The sequence below is a fragment of the Panthera onca genome, chromosome B3, assembly GCF_046562875.1.
Source record: "Panthera onca isolate mPanOnc1 chromosome B3, mPanOnc1 haplotype 2, whole genome shotgun sequence".
NCBI lineage: Eukaryota > Metazoa > Chordata > Mammalia > Carnivora > Felidae > Panthera > Panthera onca.
In genome coordinates this window covers 97,376,568-97,393,823 of record NC_138344.1, presented here as the reverse complement: position 1 = coordinate 97,393,823, position 17,256 = coordinate 97,376,568, and the positions used below count along the sequence as shown (strand labels likewise).

The 17,256-nt window shown below is 38.4% G+C and overlaps 2 protein-coding genes across 4 annotated transcripts in view; both read left to right on the top strand.

The window, feature by feature from the left end:
* SOS2 (SOS Ras/Rho guanine nucleotide exchange factor 2) overlaps nucleotides 1–8,896 on the top strand; it is a 91,065-nt gene extending 82,169 nt beyond the window's left edge. For both annotated transcript variants that reach the window (XM_078448265.2, XM_078448264.2), the window contains 2 exons: nucleotides 6,452–6,561; nucleotides 7,159–8,896. In XM_078448265.2, the coding sequence (XP_078304391.2) occupies nucleotides 6,452–6,561; nucleotides 7,159–7,668 (620 nt within the window). In that variant the 3' untranslated portion in view covers nucleotides 7,669–8,896. The remainder of the gene's footprint in view (nucleotides 1–6,451; nucleotides 6,562–7,158) is intronic.
* Nucleotides 8,897–9,009: 113 nt separating this feature from the next.
* VCPKMT (valosin containing protein lysine methyltransferase) lies at nucleotides 9,010–16,951 on the top strand. Of its 2 annotated transcripts, XM_060619791.2 has the most exons (6): nucleotides 9,010–9,807; nucleotides 9,904–10,014; nucleotides 10,183–10,255; nucleotides 11,072–11,191; nucleotides 12,585–12,689; nucleotides 15,840–16,951. In XM_060619791.2, exons 1-6 carry the CDS (start codon nucleotides 9,542–9,544, stop codon nucleotides 15,852–15,854), a joined length of 690 nt encoding a protein of 229 aa, XP_060475774.1. In that variant the 5' UTR covers nucleotides 9,010–9,541; the 3' UTR covers nucleotides 15,855–16,951. The 2 variants fall into 2 exon arrangements, with proteins under 2 accessions (XP_060475774.1, XP_060475775.1); XM_060619792.2 differs by lacking the exon at nucleotides 10,183–10,255 and having other exon boundaries at nucleotides 9,904–10,003.
* The last annotated feature ends 305 nt before the right edge of the window (nucleotides 16,952–17,256 follow it).

Genomic DNA, 17,256 nt, shown 5'->3' with positions numbered 1-17,256 from the left:
CACCCTGTTGTCCTGGTTTTGTGGATTCACTGTCTTATCTCCTGTAGGATTTGGTGTTTTTTGGAAAAAATTTTTGCTTTGTTTCTTATATTATTTCCTTTCTGAGTTCCTTCTATTAGTTGTAGTCTCTTGTCTCTCATATTAGAGGTTTTTTTTTCTTGTTTGATATCCTTAGCTTTTCATATGTTAGAGTGAGGCAAGATAAAGTGATGGGAAATACTATATCCATGGGCAAAGCTTGTTGACTTCTAGGTTTCACTGTGAATAGAGTGATGAGAAATTTTTACTTAGGAAATCCCCAAATGTCAGAATCTGTGAGGCCTCTTCTCTAGGAATGTTTAGTTTTTCCAAAGAAAGATCTTCAAGTCTTCTGCCTGGGTAGTCTCAGCATTTAATATAAACATCTGTGTTATCAGCACAGTCCAATGTTTAGATTCACCAGAAAATAAAATCCCCAGTCTCCTATCGAGTTTTAATTGTTCCTTACATAGATTTAATCAAGTCTTTTGTTTTCATGTCCATGCCTTCCATTATACCAAGTGCCTTTAAGTCCTGATCCCTCCTTTAATTCTGTGGACACATTAACTGCTGTTTGACAGTATCACTAACTATAGACATTTGGGTTTCATCTTCCTCCATTTGTCTCCTTCATGTACATTGTAGTCCACCTTCATGTACTGAAACTTCAAGATTCAGTTGTTTCTTGGTTTCAGTGAAGTTTTTATGTTTCTTTTTTTCCTTGTTGTTCTGTGGTGGAAATGTTTTTACTATGTATATTTGTTTCTTCTAGTGCTGCTATAACAAAGTACCACAGACTGAGTGACTTAAAAGAACACAGTTCTAGAGGATATAAGTCCAAAAATCAAGGTGTTGACAGGGCCTTGCTCCCTCTGAAACCTTTGAGAATCTTTCCTTGCCTCTTCTAGCTTCTGGTATTTGCTAATTATCCTTGGCATCCTTTGGTGTATAGGTGCATCACTTCGGTCCCTGCCTCTGTTGTCACATGGCCATCTTCTCCCTGTTTGTTTCTTTGTCCCTACTCCTCTTCTTATAAAGACACCAATCATACCGGTTAGGGCCCACTTTGATCCTAACTTGATTACATAGCTGTGAAGACCCCATTTCTAAATAAGGTCATATTCACAGGTACTGAGGGTTAGGACTTCAGCATATCTTTTGAGGGGACACAATTCAAACCATAACACCATGCCATTTTAGAACCAGCAGTTCTAGACATTATTTTGGATGGCAATAAAATATGCTTTCCATATGATAAAGAAAATTTCATCTTGAAATTTAATGGAGGATGTTAAGAATAGCTGCATAAAATTCTGACTCCCTAAAACAAATCCTGAAAGAAAGAACATTGTACATATGAAAAGTGCTCACATACAGTGAGTAAAACAGCAAGACTCCATTAACAATGGACATGAATAGACAGTTCACATGAAAGTAGGAGCAAGCCTATGTTAAAAGGTACTCTCATATGTTATTTATCCCTTGTAAATTGGTGTATTAGTATGACCCTTTTGGAAAGAAATCTGTAAACAATATGTCAAACCATAAAAATGTTCATACCCTTTGGCTTACTCATGCAATAGGGAATTGAATATTTTGTAACAGCTACCCTGCTAGATACTACAGATTCAGTGGCAAACCAGAAAGATCAAGTTTCTGCCTTCATTAATACAAAATACCAATTTTGGGAAGAAGTCACATGCATGATCACATTGTTCCTCCCACTCTCTTGGTTCTTCTATTTTACTTTCAGCTCACTAGTCTGTCTTGCTTGTTTCTCTTCATATTTCCAGTCAGCAAAGATTGGAAGGTTACAAGATTCAGTCCCTGGACCTCTTCTCACTCACTTGTTTGGCCCATTCAGTCTTATATTATCTCTATATTGATAATTCCCCATTTTTTTTAATCTACCTGGAACCACTTGACTTTTTGACTCATATACTCAGTGACCTTCGACATCTCTATTTGGAGATGGAATAAGAATCTCAAACTTCTCCAAAACTGAACTTGTTTTCATCCCCTGCAAAGTAGTTCTTCCATAGCCCCTTATCCCAGCTTTAGCTGTATCTAATTGCTTAGGCCAAAAATATTAGAGTTATCTTTTATTTCTCTTTCTCATACCCCCAATGTGATTCATCAATAAGTCTTATTTACCCTCAGAATATATCCAGAATGTAACTGTTTCTCACCATCTCTACTGCTGTCACCTTGATCCAAGCCACCACTGTAGTAGCATTTTAACTTCCCACCTTCCCCACAGTCTGTTTTCAATATAGCATCCAGGTCCTTTTAGAATGTAAGTTAGACTTGTTTCATAGCCCCCCAGTGGCTTTCCATCTCAAAGTAAATGCCAAAGTTCTTTCAAAGGGCCCAGAACGTCCTATGCATTTTAGCCTCTTTTGATATGTCAGACTTCACCACCTACTGTTTTCTCCCATCACTCACTCTGCTCCAGCTACTCTGCCTGATGCACACAATAGATGCATCCCCACATCAGGACTTCTGCCTTTGCCATTCCCTCTGCTTAGAATGCTCTTTACCCAGTTGGCCTCATGGCAGGCTCCCTTGCCTCCTTCAGGCTTTTGTCCAGTGTTACCTGAGTGAGGCCTTCCCTAGTCACCCTATTTAAAATTGCTCCCCTCCTATCTTTTCCTATCTTCCTTCCCTACCTAATATATCTTCTTCTAATTTATGACCATAATACTTTTACTTATTTACCATGTCCACTTTCTCTCCCCAATGCAGAATATAAGCTCTGTAAAGTCATGAATTTTTGCCTGTTGTGGTTCACTACTATATTGCCATAGTGCCTAGAACAGCGCCTGGCACTATAGCAGGTGCACAATAAGTATTTGTTGAATAAATGGATGGACAGATGGCAAAAAAATTGGAAGTAACTTACATAGCTAACTAATATTACAGAAATTGTTTAGTAAATTATCCTACATTCTAGTTTTAAACACTGAAGCTACTTAAAATGCTCACAAACACTAATCTTGTAGGGAAGTGGGTTTTTTTTTTTTATCGTTTTTAATTTTTTTGAGATAGAGATAGAGCAAGCGCATGAGCGGGGGAGGGGCAGAGAGAAAGGGAGACACAGAATCTGAGCAGGCTCCAGGCTCTGAGCTGTCAGTACAGAGCCAGGCATGGGGCTTGAACTCATAACCTGTGAGATCATGACCTGAGCCGAAGTCAGAGATTTAACCAACTGAGCCACCCAGGTGCCCCAAGGAAGTGTTCTTGATAGAAAAATAAAATTGTGTTGATGCTTCAGCAAGGATTGTTGACTGCCTGCTATGGAGAAGTATAACATAGTGGTTTTGTGGTCTGACTGTAGAGTCAGACCTATATTCAGAAGCTCTCACAGCTTTTCTACCATCATTTAGATATTTTCCACTTCCATGAGTGTGTGTTTCTGTAAGGAAGGGAAGACCCACCTAAGTCTGACTTAAACAGTAAGAAAACATTCTGATTCACATAACTGGAAGTCTAGAGGAAAGCTACTTTAAGATTTGTTGAATCAGTGGCTGAGTGATGTTATCAAAGACCAGGTTTCTTTTCAACTCTTCATTGTTTTGGCTAAATTACCAGCTTTATCTAAGACTGTTTTTCTTCAAGGTCATAAGAGTGGTAGCGGGAGCATAACAGTTTGTGTGCTTTGCTTCTTTATTCCATCAGGTAAGAAGAAAAGAGAGGTACAGAAAAGAGAGACAGACTGGCAGAGTACTTTTCCAGAAGGGCAAGGAGCTTTGTTTTCAGTAGCTGCTAGCACATCTTCCAAATGTGAACTAGGTCACATGCCTTCAGCTAAACCAGTCACTGTGGCTGAAGGATTGGATTACTCTATTGATTTGGTCTAATCAGGCCCCATCTCCAGACTTAAGGGATAAGGTCAGCTTTCCCTGAAGCACAGGGCTACATGTATGAAAGGAAGGTAGATTAGAAATCTATCATGTTAAAAGAGTGAGTCCTGTGCCCCCTTCTTTGTTTTCCTTTTTACTTTTAAAAACATATTTATTATTGGGGCGGCTGGCTGGCTCAGTCATTAGAGCATGCAGCTCATGATCTTGGGTCATGATTTCAAGCCCCATGTTGGGCATAGAGCTTACTTTAAAAAAGTATTTATTATGGAAGTATAGTTGACATGCAGTATTATATTAGTTTCAGATATTCATTGTAGTGATTTGACAGTTCTCTATATTGCTCCATGTTCACCATAAGTGTTGTTATAATATTGACTATATTCCCTATGCTGTTTTTTTCATCTCTTGGACTTATTTATTTTATAACTGGAAGTTTGTGCCTCTTAATCCCTTTCACCTATTTTGTCCATTCCCTTACCCTCCTCCCCTCTGGCAGCCACCAGTCTGTTCTCTGTGTTTATGAGTCTGTTTCTGGCTTTTTTTTTTCCAGAACTCACATAAAAGTGAAATCATATGGTATTTGCTTTTTCTTTGTCTGACTTATCACTTAGCATACCCTCTTGGTCCATCCATATTGTCACAAATGGCAAGATCTCATTCTTTTTTGTGGCTGAGTAATATTCCAGTGTGTGTGTGTGTGTGTGTGTGTGTGTGTGTGTGTGTGTGTGTATGCCCGCACGTGCACCCCATATCTTCTTTATCCATTCATCTACTTTTTAAAATGTTTATTCATTTTTGAGAGAGAGAGCATGAGTGGGGGAGGGGCAGAGAGAGGGAGACACAGAATCCGAAGCAGGCTCCAGGCTCTGAGCTGTCATCACAGAGCCCCATGCATGGCTTGAATCCATGAACTGTGAGATCATGACCTGAGCCGAAGTTGGACACCCAACCAACTGAGCCACCCAGGCATCCCTATCCATTCATCTATTGATGGATACTTGAGTTGCTTCTATATATTGGTTATTGTAAATAATGCTTCACTGAACACAGGGGTACATATATCTTTTTCAATTAGTGTTTTTGTTTTCTTAGGGTAAATGCTCAGTAGTGGAATTACTGGATCATATGGTATTTCTATTTTTAATGTTTTGAGGAAACTCCATACTGTTTTCCACGGTGGATGCATCAGTTTACATTCCCACCAAAGTGCACAAGGATTCCCTTTTCTCCACATCCTCACCAACACTTGTTATTTCTCTGATTGGAGTTGGGGTGCACTAGGCCGAATTGGCCAACTAAACCACATGAGATAGACTCACTATCACCAAGAGTAGTTTGCATCCAAAGACAGGGCAAAGGATGTTGGGCAGGCCAAAGGAATATATCCACAGCACATAGTGCTCTGCCTAACATCCCACAGCATCTGCCAAGACCCCATAGGCATACTTTTTCCACTACTGACACCCTGAGGTAACAAGACCCATGAGGTGACTGCAGAGTCACATGATCAGGACAGCAGTTTTTTACGTGGAGTAACGAGATTGACATCTTTACTTGGATATTGCATAAGCAGTTCACACACAATGTGTTTAAAATTAAACTCGTCAATTTTCCCAACTAGTTCCTGTGAACTCAATCTTAGTATAATGATAAATGAGACATGGTCACTGCTTTTATAACAACTGTTTATGGAGAGAGATCAAATAGACTTGGTCCTTAACTATAGGCATTTTTGTCATATGAAAAACAAAAGAAATAAATGAAAATAGTACTTTTTTAATGTTTGTTTGTTTATTTTGAGAGAGAGAGAGAGAGAGAGTGGAGGAGGGGCAGAGAGAGAGGGGGAGAGGGAATCCCAAGCAGGTTCCACACTGTCAGTGCAGAGCCTGATGCGGGGCTCAATCTCACATGAGATCATGACTTGAGCCAAAATCAAGAGTCAGACACTTAACTGACTGAGCCGCCCTGGCGCCCCAGAAAACAGTTCATACTCTATGTCTATTTGGCATAGAATTTTCTCCTGAATACTTTATCATCTTGTTAATTCTCTTTAATGTGGTTATATAACATGTCCTTTATCAGTGAGAAACTTAACAAAGAGAAAGGGTTATTTGATACAACCGTACCTTTTGCTCTCCTATTTGGAGGTTTTATTACCTGTGTAGAAATGTATCTGATACTAGCTGCTTCAGAATTATGTATGATTATGTATGCTCTTTCTCTGGAAGTTACTACAATATATGCAAATATGTTTGTTTGTTTTAGATTTTAAAAAGGCTTTTGAGATACAGAATCTCATCATTAATTTTAATTAAATTGTATGTCTTCATGTAGCCATGGTACCTGCCATGTATCAAGCACTACCACTGTACTAGTGCTTAGGGATACAAAAATAAATACACACTACCCTCAAAAAGCTTACGGTTTTTAGTGGAGAGGATAGGTAAACCAACCATCAGCTACAATACATTCTGACATTTGCTGTAGCAGAGTTGATCACGTATTGAAATAAAGTCTTGTCTTATGATTGCACTGTGAATTGTGGTTAAACTAATCTTTTTTACCCCTAGAGTCTTTCTTCAGTTCATGTGGTAGTTTACATAAACTAAATGAAGAGCCACTGATTCCTCCTCCACTTCCTCCTCGAAAAAAGTTTGATCACAATGCTTCAAATTCCAAGGTAGTCAACAGGACTTAGGTCTGCCTTAACTTACTCAACTTATTCAAAGTTGTGAATCTTCAGAACAGTGCTTGTTCTTATAAGAAGTCTGTCAATTATAATTTGGCTACCCTTTAAGGTTTTAAAACACTTTGGTTTTATTTGAAAAATACTTTAAATAATTGCTTAATTCTTGGAATATTTTTTTCTAAAAAGAGGCTGGGCAGATTCACATATACTTAGAAGTATGTTTTCTTTCTGGTAGAAATGGAAAAAACTTTAGTATTCAAAGCATTCTTGAAACTTTAAACCAGCACTTCTCTAACTTTACTGCTTCAGAATCACCTGGGAGGCTTGTTAAAACCAGATTGCCAGAGTTTCTGATTGAGTAGGTCTAGGGTGGGGCACAACAATTTGCATTTTTTAACAAGTTCTAAACTGGGCCCCAAGTTATACTACAAGTAATTTATTGATAAATCTGATCATTAAATTAGGTTAACCTATTTTGAACCTCTGGATTTAACTGAACACATAAGACTTTTTCAGTCTTTTGAAACCTTTCTTAACAGATTTTTCAGGAGAATGGAGGTATAATTTAATTTTTTTTTTTTTTTTTAGGGAAATACGAAATCTGATGATGACCCCCCTGCTATTCCACCAAGACAACCTCCTCCTCCAAAGGTAAAACCCAGAGTTCCTGCTCCTACTGGTGCATTTGACGGGCCTCTGCATAGTCCACCTCCACCACCGCCGAGAGATCCTCTTCCTGATACCCCTCCACCAGTTCCCCTTCGGCCTCCAGAACACTTTATAAACTGTCCATTTAATCTTCAGCCACCTCCACTAGGACATCTTCACAGAGATCCAGAGTGGCTCAGAGACGTTAGTACCTGTCCAAATTCACCAAATACTCCTCCTAGCACACCCTCTCCAAGAGTACCACGTCGATGCTATGCGCTCAGTTCCAGTCACAATAACCTTGCTCATCCTCAAGCTCCCCCTGTTCCACCAAGGCAGAATTCAAGCCCTCACCTACCAAAACTGCCACCAAAGACTTATAAACGGGAGCTTTCACACCCCCCATCGTACAGACTGCCTTTGCTAGAAAATGCAGAAACTCCTCAATGACCTTAGCCATATGTAGTCATTGACACTGGAATGGTATTTGTAAAGGTTTTTTTTTTTTTTTAATTTATTCAGAAAAAGGCATAGTATTTTAGTACTTTTTACAAATAATGCTCTTACAAAAATGCTACTGATCAAATAAGCTTTTAAAAATCAGATAAATAAAAATACAGAAGTCCTTTACCATGATCCTCAGGTGATCAGTAGCATTGCCTTGTTTTGGATCCTCAGTGCTGCCAAAAGGCCAGTATAAAGAATTTATATTTGCACTGTAGACTCTGCTAAAATATGGTTTAAAGTGACATTGATTGCACTGAAAAAGGGGATAGTGCATTTGTGGAATTTTTCAAATTTGAGTAATAGATGCCTTTTTAAGGCAATGAATTTACACAGATTTAGGGGGTGTATGGTATTACTGATTTTTAAAACTCTTTGACCATCTTCTAGTTTTTACTTCTAGTTTTTACATGTAGGAGAATTGTGAAAAACACCCACTGTTCTTAAACTCTTTAATGCCATGTCTTAAATGCCAGAATTTGCTGCTGAAGACAAAAATGAAAAATAGAATGAAAATAGTAGAATGCACTGTAAGTGTTTATTATTTTGTCAAAATGTATACAGAGACTACCTAACCCAATCATAGAGGGAGAAAGGGCATGTATCTCATTCAGATGTGCCTTTTGTTTTTGCAGACTATGGTGTCTTTAGCTAATGAGTTGCCTATTGTTTTGGAAAACAAAGTTAATATGCCATGTATGTACAGTTTTGTTTATATTGTATATTTAAAGATAATGCTAATAACCTATATAAATTTAAGTGACTCGAGGCCTATAATACAATCTGCTACTTTACTAATTCAGAAATTCAGAGTAAAAATTCTTATGGCATAGGAACCAACTGCTTTGCCCTCAAAACCTAGTAACTTTATAAATTTCATGTTAACTAAAAATTTTTAAAATATTTTTTTTTACATTGGTAACATTTAAACCAGCAAATACTTAAAGCTTTATTAAACTTTTTATTCAGAGAAGTGAATAAAACTTTTATTTGCCATTTGGACTCCTGGGTTCAAAGTGATGAAAAAGCATGTTTTGGTAATAGTGTTGTAGCAGCAGTTGTAAAGTAGCCAAAAGCCACGTTGTTTATTTACTGGTCTGTGGCCTTTTACTGTGCTTTGTATCAGAGTTCTTAACAAGATTAATAAATTACCCCAGTCTTAATTTTTAAAAGATTTTTAAAGTATGTGTTTTCATTTTAAGAAACAAGGGGAGAGATTGTTGAGTTCTGTGGAAATAAATACACCTACATTATTTACAATATTTTGTGCAATTTACCTTACATAATCCCAAAGAATTTAAGTGATGTAAATTTTAGAGGGATTACTTTTGTCTTAACCGTCAAAATGCAGTCAGCAAGCTTCCAGCAACTATTTTTATGCATTCAGATGAAAAATTAGAAACATGCTAGGGAACTTTGATAAGGATTGTAGCCTGCCTTGGTAGGATCTTGGAACCTGCCTGGGTTTAAGGCCAATACCATGTGAATTAGTCTCCAGGTAAAAACACTCTGAGGTTGCCTTTGTTTTTTAAAGAGCAGTTTATAACCTTAGCTTTGGAAGAGTGATTTAAACTACCTGTTTGTTAGGCCTGACTTGTAATTGAGCGGAGTGAGGCAGACCAGCACGCTGGGGAAGCGGGTGGCCTCGTGCTCGACCACGCCCAGGTAATGCTGCCTTCCCGGCTTTGTGCCTTTGCGCACGCGCTGTGGAGCCCAACTTCGCCGCTAGGAGGCGCCGGGCCCTCTTCAGGCCGGCCCTTGGGGCGGTGCGTGTGGATGTGACGTCACCGCGCACGCCGCCTCTTGTTGCCGGGCAGCGATGGCGGCTACCCTGGAGTCCTCCGTGGAGGACCCACTGCGGAACTTTGTTCGAGTTTTGGAGAAGCGAGATGGCACAGTGTTACGACTGCAGCAGTATGGCTCTGGCGGCGTGGGCTGCGTTGTTTGGGATGCTGCCATTGTTCTTTCTAAGTACCTGGAAACGCCCGAGTTTTCCGGCGATGGGGCCCACGCTCTGAGCCGGCGGTCGGTGCTGGAACTGGGCTCTGGCACAGGGGCCGTGGGGCTCATGGCCGCTACCCTCGGGTAAGAGCTGGCAGGAGGGGGCGCCGCTTTGTTCGGGAAACCCACATTACTGGTTTACCATACTGTGCCTACACCTCAATCCACCTTATTTTACAGGGCTGATGTTGTAGTCACAGATCTTGAAGAATTGCAAGATTTGCTGAAGATGAATATTAATATGAACGAGCATCTTGTCACTGGTTCTATTCAAGCCAAGGTACTGAAATGGTTTGTATGGCCTTTCAGCTTGTTTTAAGTAATGATTTGTAGTTTACTTTAAATTGCATTTCACTAAAAGCATAGTTAATACGAAGGGGACTTTTCAAGCCTTGTTTATAAAAACTGTATTTTAAATTATTAAAGCAACAATTAAAATATTTGGTTGACATTTTTAAGGGGGGAAGAAATAGAAGACTTGTCTTCTCCACCGGACTACATACTGATGGCCGACTGCATATACTACGAAGAGGTAAGTACTCAGTGGAGCGAAGTGCCCTTCCTTTAGAAGTGGTACCATGACTGGTGGATTTCATAGTGCACATTTCGTCACATTTTAACATCTCTAAATGCAGGATATTTGTCCTAAAGTTGATGACACAGTAAAGAGAAAATAAGTTTTAAGGAACTGTATATGTACACTCATGATAAACATATATACCTCTGAAACAGTTGAGAAAAGTGTCATGTGCATTTTACTAGAAGCTTCTGTAAGATTTTAAAAGGATTTTGCCATTTGGATATTATGAAAAGCCAAGTTTTTTAAAGCTCTTCCTAGTGAACATGTTGACCATGACATTGAGAATTAAGTTGCTTTGTAAAGAATTCATTTTTCTGTGGCAAAATTATTCAGAATGATTTTTAAAAATCCGTTTGCATAGCATTGTGGGCATCACTCATTTTTAAAATAACGAGGGTTGAGCTAACTTATGTTCAAGGTATTGTCAGACTTGCCTTTGTGGGCAAAATCCTAAATTAAAATAGATTAAATAAAATTAATTTTTTAAGGGTGAAGTCAGTTCCATTTCTTTTCCCATGGGCATTCCAAAATGCCGTCACTTAACTCCTCTCTTTGGAAATTGAAATCAGTGTAATGGTTGATTAGTTAAGAGAAGTTTACCAGTCATTAGTTACAGAGCTTTAACCACATGTACTTTGTTGAATTGATTCAAAGATGGATAAGTTGGAGGGGAATTATAATTACCCTCCACTTCCCCTGCCCCCTTTTTATAGTAAAAATATAAATTTTTAAAAATCGTAAATAAAAACTATATCCTTTTTTGAACAGTCTTTGGAGCCATTGTTGAAAACTCTAAAAGATCTTAGTGGATTTGAGACTTGTATTATATGTTGTTATGAACAACGAACAATGGGAAAAAATCCAGAAATTGAGAAAAAGTATTTTGAGGTAAGTACTGTACTAGATATGTTTTTGTACTGATTACCCTTCTGTGAGGCTGTATGTGACTGTGTGTTCAAGTATATTATGGTACTCTTGAGTGGGGAAAACATTCTGGTTGTATGAACCCAAGGAGAGGATCTTGCATTGCCCACCGTTCTATTAAGCCGTCTGCTTTTTTCATCTTTTCTAATCCTTTATTTCTTTTTCTTTCTAAATAGGTGATCTAGTATTTAGAGAACAACCTAAAATAATGTTTCTTGATTAAACACTGTGCTAACTTTGGGGAACATATTGATGTATGTATTACTTTTGGAGTATACATCATGGAAACATTGATATGTGATATGTTTTTACCTCTGTGGTTTTCTCTATGTTTTTATGAAAGCTTTGACCAAGATATCGTATCTGCTTTTTTTTTTTTTTTTAAGTTATTTATTTTGAAAGAGAGTGAGCAGGGAAGAGGCAGAGAGAGAGTGTGAGAGAGAGAATCCCAAGCAGGCTCCCTGCTGTCAGGGCAGAGCCCAGCATGGGGCTCAATCCCAAGAACCCATGAACTGTGAAATCATGACCTGAGCTGAAATCAAGAGTCAGACACTTAACTGACTGAGCCACCCACGTGTCCTGGAAGAAAACCTATCTACTTTCAGTTTCTTCCTCTCTCCCCCTCTCCCCCTCTCCCTCTCTCCCTCTCTCCCTCTCTCCCTCTCTCCCTCTCTCCCTCTCTCCCTCTCTCCCTCTCTCCCTCTCTCCCTCTCTCCCTCTCTCCCTCTCTCCCTCTCTCCCTCTCCCCCTCTCCCCCTCTCCCCCTCTCCCCCTCTCCCCCTCTCCCTCTCTCCCTCTCTCCCTCTTTTTTACTTTTTACTTTGAAATAAAGATTCACACAAAGTTGCAAGAGTAGTATATAAGAGTCCCATGTATCTTTCACCCATCTTCCCCTGGTTGTCACCCAAACGCTTTTGATGGGCAAAAATCCATCACTTTACAAGTGACTCCTCTTGAGGGTACATCTACACAGCCCTGAAAGGACTACTTTACTTAAATGAGAAAACAAATATATGACTCTGCCTCAGATATGTGCCAAAATGGTTTATATTTTCTTGACAATTAAAGTTAATGAACTTTTGAGAGTATAATTGAAAATTTTATATTGCTGAACTGTTTCAGTTGAATTAAAACACATGTACAATGCACATATATCCAGTGCTCGGCTCACTTTTTCATGTGTATACACCCAAGCAAACACCACCCTACATAAAGCTATAGAACACTTTTACGACCTCAGAAGGCTCCTACATGCCCTTCCCTAGTCAGTACTCTAAAATTAACCATCATTTGACTTCTGTCACCACAGGACACTTCATATTACTGAATTTAAAGTATATCTCTTTTAAATTTATAGCTACTCCAACTAGACTTTGACTTTGAAAAAATTCCTTTGGAGAAACATGATGAAGAATATCGAAGCGAAGATATTCATATTTTATACATCAGAAAGAAAAAACCGGTAAATATATTCCTAGCTCCTTTATCCTCTGAGGAGATTTCATTAGCTGGGCATGGTCTCTGAGCTAATGTGTGGTGTAGATGTTGATTGTGATGTGGGGAAACTGCTCTGATAACTCACTGAACTAAGGCACTTTCAATGTTAAGATAATCTCCCTGGCCTTGGATTCTTCCTTTAAAATTAGGCAGGCTGCTTTTATAAAGGTCCTTTCCATCTGTAAATAATAGAGGTTTATAATTGGGCATCAGCTTAAGCAAGGAACTCAGCTATTTATAAGTTTGTATTGTCTCTTATTAGTTCTGACTTTTGTGAACTTTCTCCAATCATTCAAAATTTGTTTTAAATTTATTTATTTTGAGTGAGTGAGGGAGGGGCAGAGAGAGAGGGAGAGAGAAAATTCCAAGCAGGCTCTGCACTGTTGTCAGCACGGAGCCCAACTCACGGCTCAGACTTACGAACTGTGAGATCATGACCCGAGCTGAAGTTGGATGCTTAACTGACTGAGCCACACAGGCGCCCCAAATTCTTTTAAATTGTCAAAGTAAAATATAATAAGGTAGGTCTGTACAGTAAATAAAAATGCACTCTGTTAAATAGAATTTATGTATGTTTTCCTTTTTTGTTGCTTTCTTTACCTGTTACAGTAATTATATTTTATGCAAGTTGCCTCTGTGATGCCTAGAGTTTGAACCTGTAGAAAGGAAGAATTGTGTCTCATCCATTTTTGTATCACCTTCTGTATATGTGACTAGTATAAAGCAAAGACATGGTCAAGTTTATGCATTAAAGATGCTTAATTTAGTAAATCCCACTTGTTTCTGTTCTCTTTGCTTTGATTGAATTTGTTGAATTTGTTGATGAAGTTTTCTCATTATGTGAATTCTAGCCAAAAGCAAATAACTTGCAATTTGGGAGATCAAGGCTAGGTGTTAGGACTATAAAGAAAGAGGACTAGTGGGGTTAGTAATTCAGATCTACTAACTTTTATTTGGCAAGGTGCTGGAGATATAAAGATAAATTTAAAAATGTTTTAGGTCTTAAGGAATGTGGTTTTAGCTCAGGCTGTTGTACAGGGTTTTTGTTTGTTTAAAGGTTTATTTTTAGGGGTACCTGGGTGGCTCAGTGGTTAAGCATCCAACTGTTGATTTCAGCTCGTGTCACAATCTCATGGTTTGTGAAATTGAGCCCTGCATCAGGCTCTGTGCTGATAGCACGGAGCCCACTTGGGATTCTCTCTCTCCCTCTCTCTCTGCCCCTCCCCAGCTCACGTTCTCCCTGTCTCTCTCAGAATAAATAAACATTTAAAAGAAGAAAAAAAAGATTTATTTTTGAGTAATCTCTGCACCCAGCGTGGGGCTCAAACTTACAATACCGAGATCAGGAGTCACATGCTCTACCAACTGAGCCAGCCAGGTGCCCTTGTGGTGTAGTTTTGAAAGTAGGATTTTTTTGAGGCATAAAGATTTTGTGTTTCCTAAATGTACAGGCTTCCTTTTTTTTTCCCCCAAAGAATCACTTTTTTTTTTTTTTTTTTAAATTGTTAATTGTTACAGAGCACAAGCAGGGGTCGGGGAAGAGAAATCCCACAAGCATGAGCAGGGGAGGGGCAGAGAAAGAGGGAAAGTGAATCCCTAGTGGGCTCCACACTGGGGCCCAACAGGCTTGATCTCACAGCTGTGAGATCATGACCTAAGCTGAAATCAAGAGTCAGAAGCTCAACCAACTGAGCCACCCAGGGGCCCTGAGAGAGAGAGAGAGAGAGAGAGAGAGAGAGAGAGAGAGAGAGAATCTTAAGCTCCACACTCAGTGCAGAGCCTGATGCAGGATTCAATCCCACAACCCTGGGATCATGACCTGAGTAGATCAAGAGTCCAATGCTCAACCCACTGAACCACCCAGATGCCCCAGAATCAGTTTCTTTTGAAAAAGTTGGTAACATTCACACACCATAAAATTCACCCTTTTAAAATGTACAATGCACTGGTTTTATAGTATACTCACAGAGTTGCACAGCTGTCACCACTTTTTAATTCTAAACATTTTTATCACCTCACAAAGAAACCCCATACCTATTAGCAGTCACTTCCTATTCCTGCCTCTCCCTAGCCCTTGGCAACCACCAGTCTGTTCTCTATGGATTTTCCTATTCTGAACATTTCCTATAAATGGAACCACACACTGTGTGGCTTCCTGTATCTGGCTTCTAACAGCACAGTGTTTTTAAGGTTTACCCATGTTGGAGCCTACATCATCAGCACTTAACTCCTTACAGTTTTTTTAAGTATAATATGTTTTTTTAAATATAGTTTTAATGTTTCTTTGCAAGCATATACTACACCTTATCCATTCATCACTTGATAGGCATTTCAGCCGTTTTCACTTTTTGGCTATAATGAATAATACTATTATGAGTATTCATGTGAGAATTTTTGTGTGATCTGTGTTTTCAGATCTCTTGGGTATGTACCTTAGAGTAGAATTGCTGGGTTATATGGGAATTCTGTTTAACTTTTTGAGGAATTAATAAACTGTATTCCAAAGCTGCTGTATCACTTTACGTTCCCACCAGCAATAGCCGAGGGTTCTAATTTCTTTGTATCCTCACCAACACTTGTCATTGTCAATTTTTTGATTCTAGCCATCTTGGTAGGTATGAAGTGGTATCTCATTGTGGTTTTTATTTTCATTTCCCAAGTAACTAATGATGTTGAATATCTTTTCATGTACTTACTGGCCATTTGTATATCTTTACAAAAGTACTTTGCCTGTTTTTAAATTGGGTTGTCTTTTTATCGTTGAGTTGTAACAGTTCTTTATATATTCTGGATACTAGACCCTTACCAGAACGTGACTTCCAAATACTTTCTCTCATTCTGTGAGTTGTCTTTTTGTTTTCTTGATAGTATGTCCTTTGAAGCACAGAGCTTTTTAATTTTGATGATGTCCAGTGTATGTCATTTTTCTTTGGTTGCTTGCATTTAGGTATCAGCAACGAACCATCTCCAAAAATTATGCATGGCTATTCCTTTGAATTGCATTTAGCCATTACTAGGCATATTACCTAGTATTAAGTACCCAGTAAGTACTTAAAGTTTCTTTTTAGAAAGCCTCTTTAAAGTTTTAAAGTTTCTTTTTTTTTTTTTCTTATAGAAATCCCCATCGTGAAATCTTTAGTCATCTTACCCAAGTCTCTAACAACCTGGGTAAGCTAAAGATGTGAGTGGAGCATGTGAATACAGCATGGGAAGATTGTGTTCACAGATTATTCCAGCATGTCCATAGAGATTTGATATATAAATGAAAACTACCATGGGCTGCCTGCAATTCGAAAAATGATTACTGACTGCCTGCCTGCCATTGGGCCTGAAATCCAACTTAGTTTACTTTTAGCTCAGCATCAGGTTCTGCTTAAAAGAAAATTGCATATCAGTCACTCCTCAAATGAAAATAGGTATTGCGATTTGCCAAAGTCTGCCAGAAATAAACAGTGAAGCAGCATAACCATGACTTGGTGTATCTTCAGGAAACCAGGGATAAATTGATCCAATTTCTAAAGAGAGACATCTATTACTATGTAATTATGTTTAAATTGGAACTAGTAAAATTTAGTTGTCTTCAAGATAGATAAATCTAAAAAAAGATTTTTATTTTAACATAATTCTGCAGTGGTTTTATATATACCTTCCACTTCATTGCCGTTATTAAGATAGCTTTAGTATTTAAATGTTCTTTTATTTAAAAAAAAATACTGTTTTCTATATTTAAATTAGCCAAAGTTTTATTCTTTTCCTCCACCATACATGTCTATGTGAGTTGGATAGTAAATTATACTGTAATGAGTTGGTAAGAATGAAAATAAGAAATCAGGAGTGGGGAAAGGTATCTTTACAGAATCTTCCATTTGAGAATGGAGTGAGAATAAAAAGCCCACTTTCAGGCTTGTGCACTTAGGTGGCTCTTGCACTTCTCCTTGTGTGTATCTTCTAGGAAAATGACTAAAATCACTGGTGTTTTTACATGGAACAGAGAAAGGTTTTTAAGTAACTACACATGTAGTTCTGTATACATTTAGCAAATGATTTTGGTTCTGTGTCGTCTGTTTTATGTTAGTGATGGTAATCATCTGCTCAGACTCGGATCTGTTAAGGACTTCAGTCATACCAGTTGTGAAGAGTAATACTAACTGGATGGGATTCTGGTACTTACAGGCATTGGTGCTTGGTGGCACATTTTATGTATTAAAATAAACATTGTTTTTGAGATCCTGTGATTTTGTGAATGTTTCAGAGATAGTTTTGAAGAAAATGAATGTCTAAAGCAGGCTTTCCAGCAAAAGAACCATTCTTTCCTCCAGGCTTCCTTCAGTCTTTAAAATTTGTTTTGCTGTTCTTTCTCAAAATACATTGTTCATACTGCCCTTAGCATTTTATTAAGCAGTTTACGAAACAGTGTAAACTAAATATATGGTACTTTGTTAGTTACAGATAGCACCAGTTATTATCAGTGAAGTCTATTTAGCCTTTTTCATAACGTTGTAGAACTTGTAAAAGGAAGTCTGACATTGACC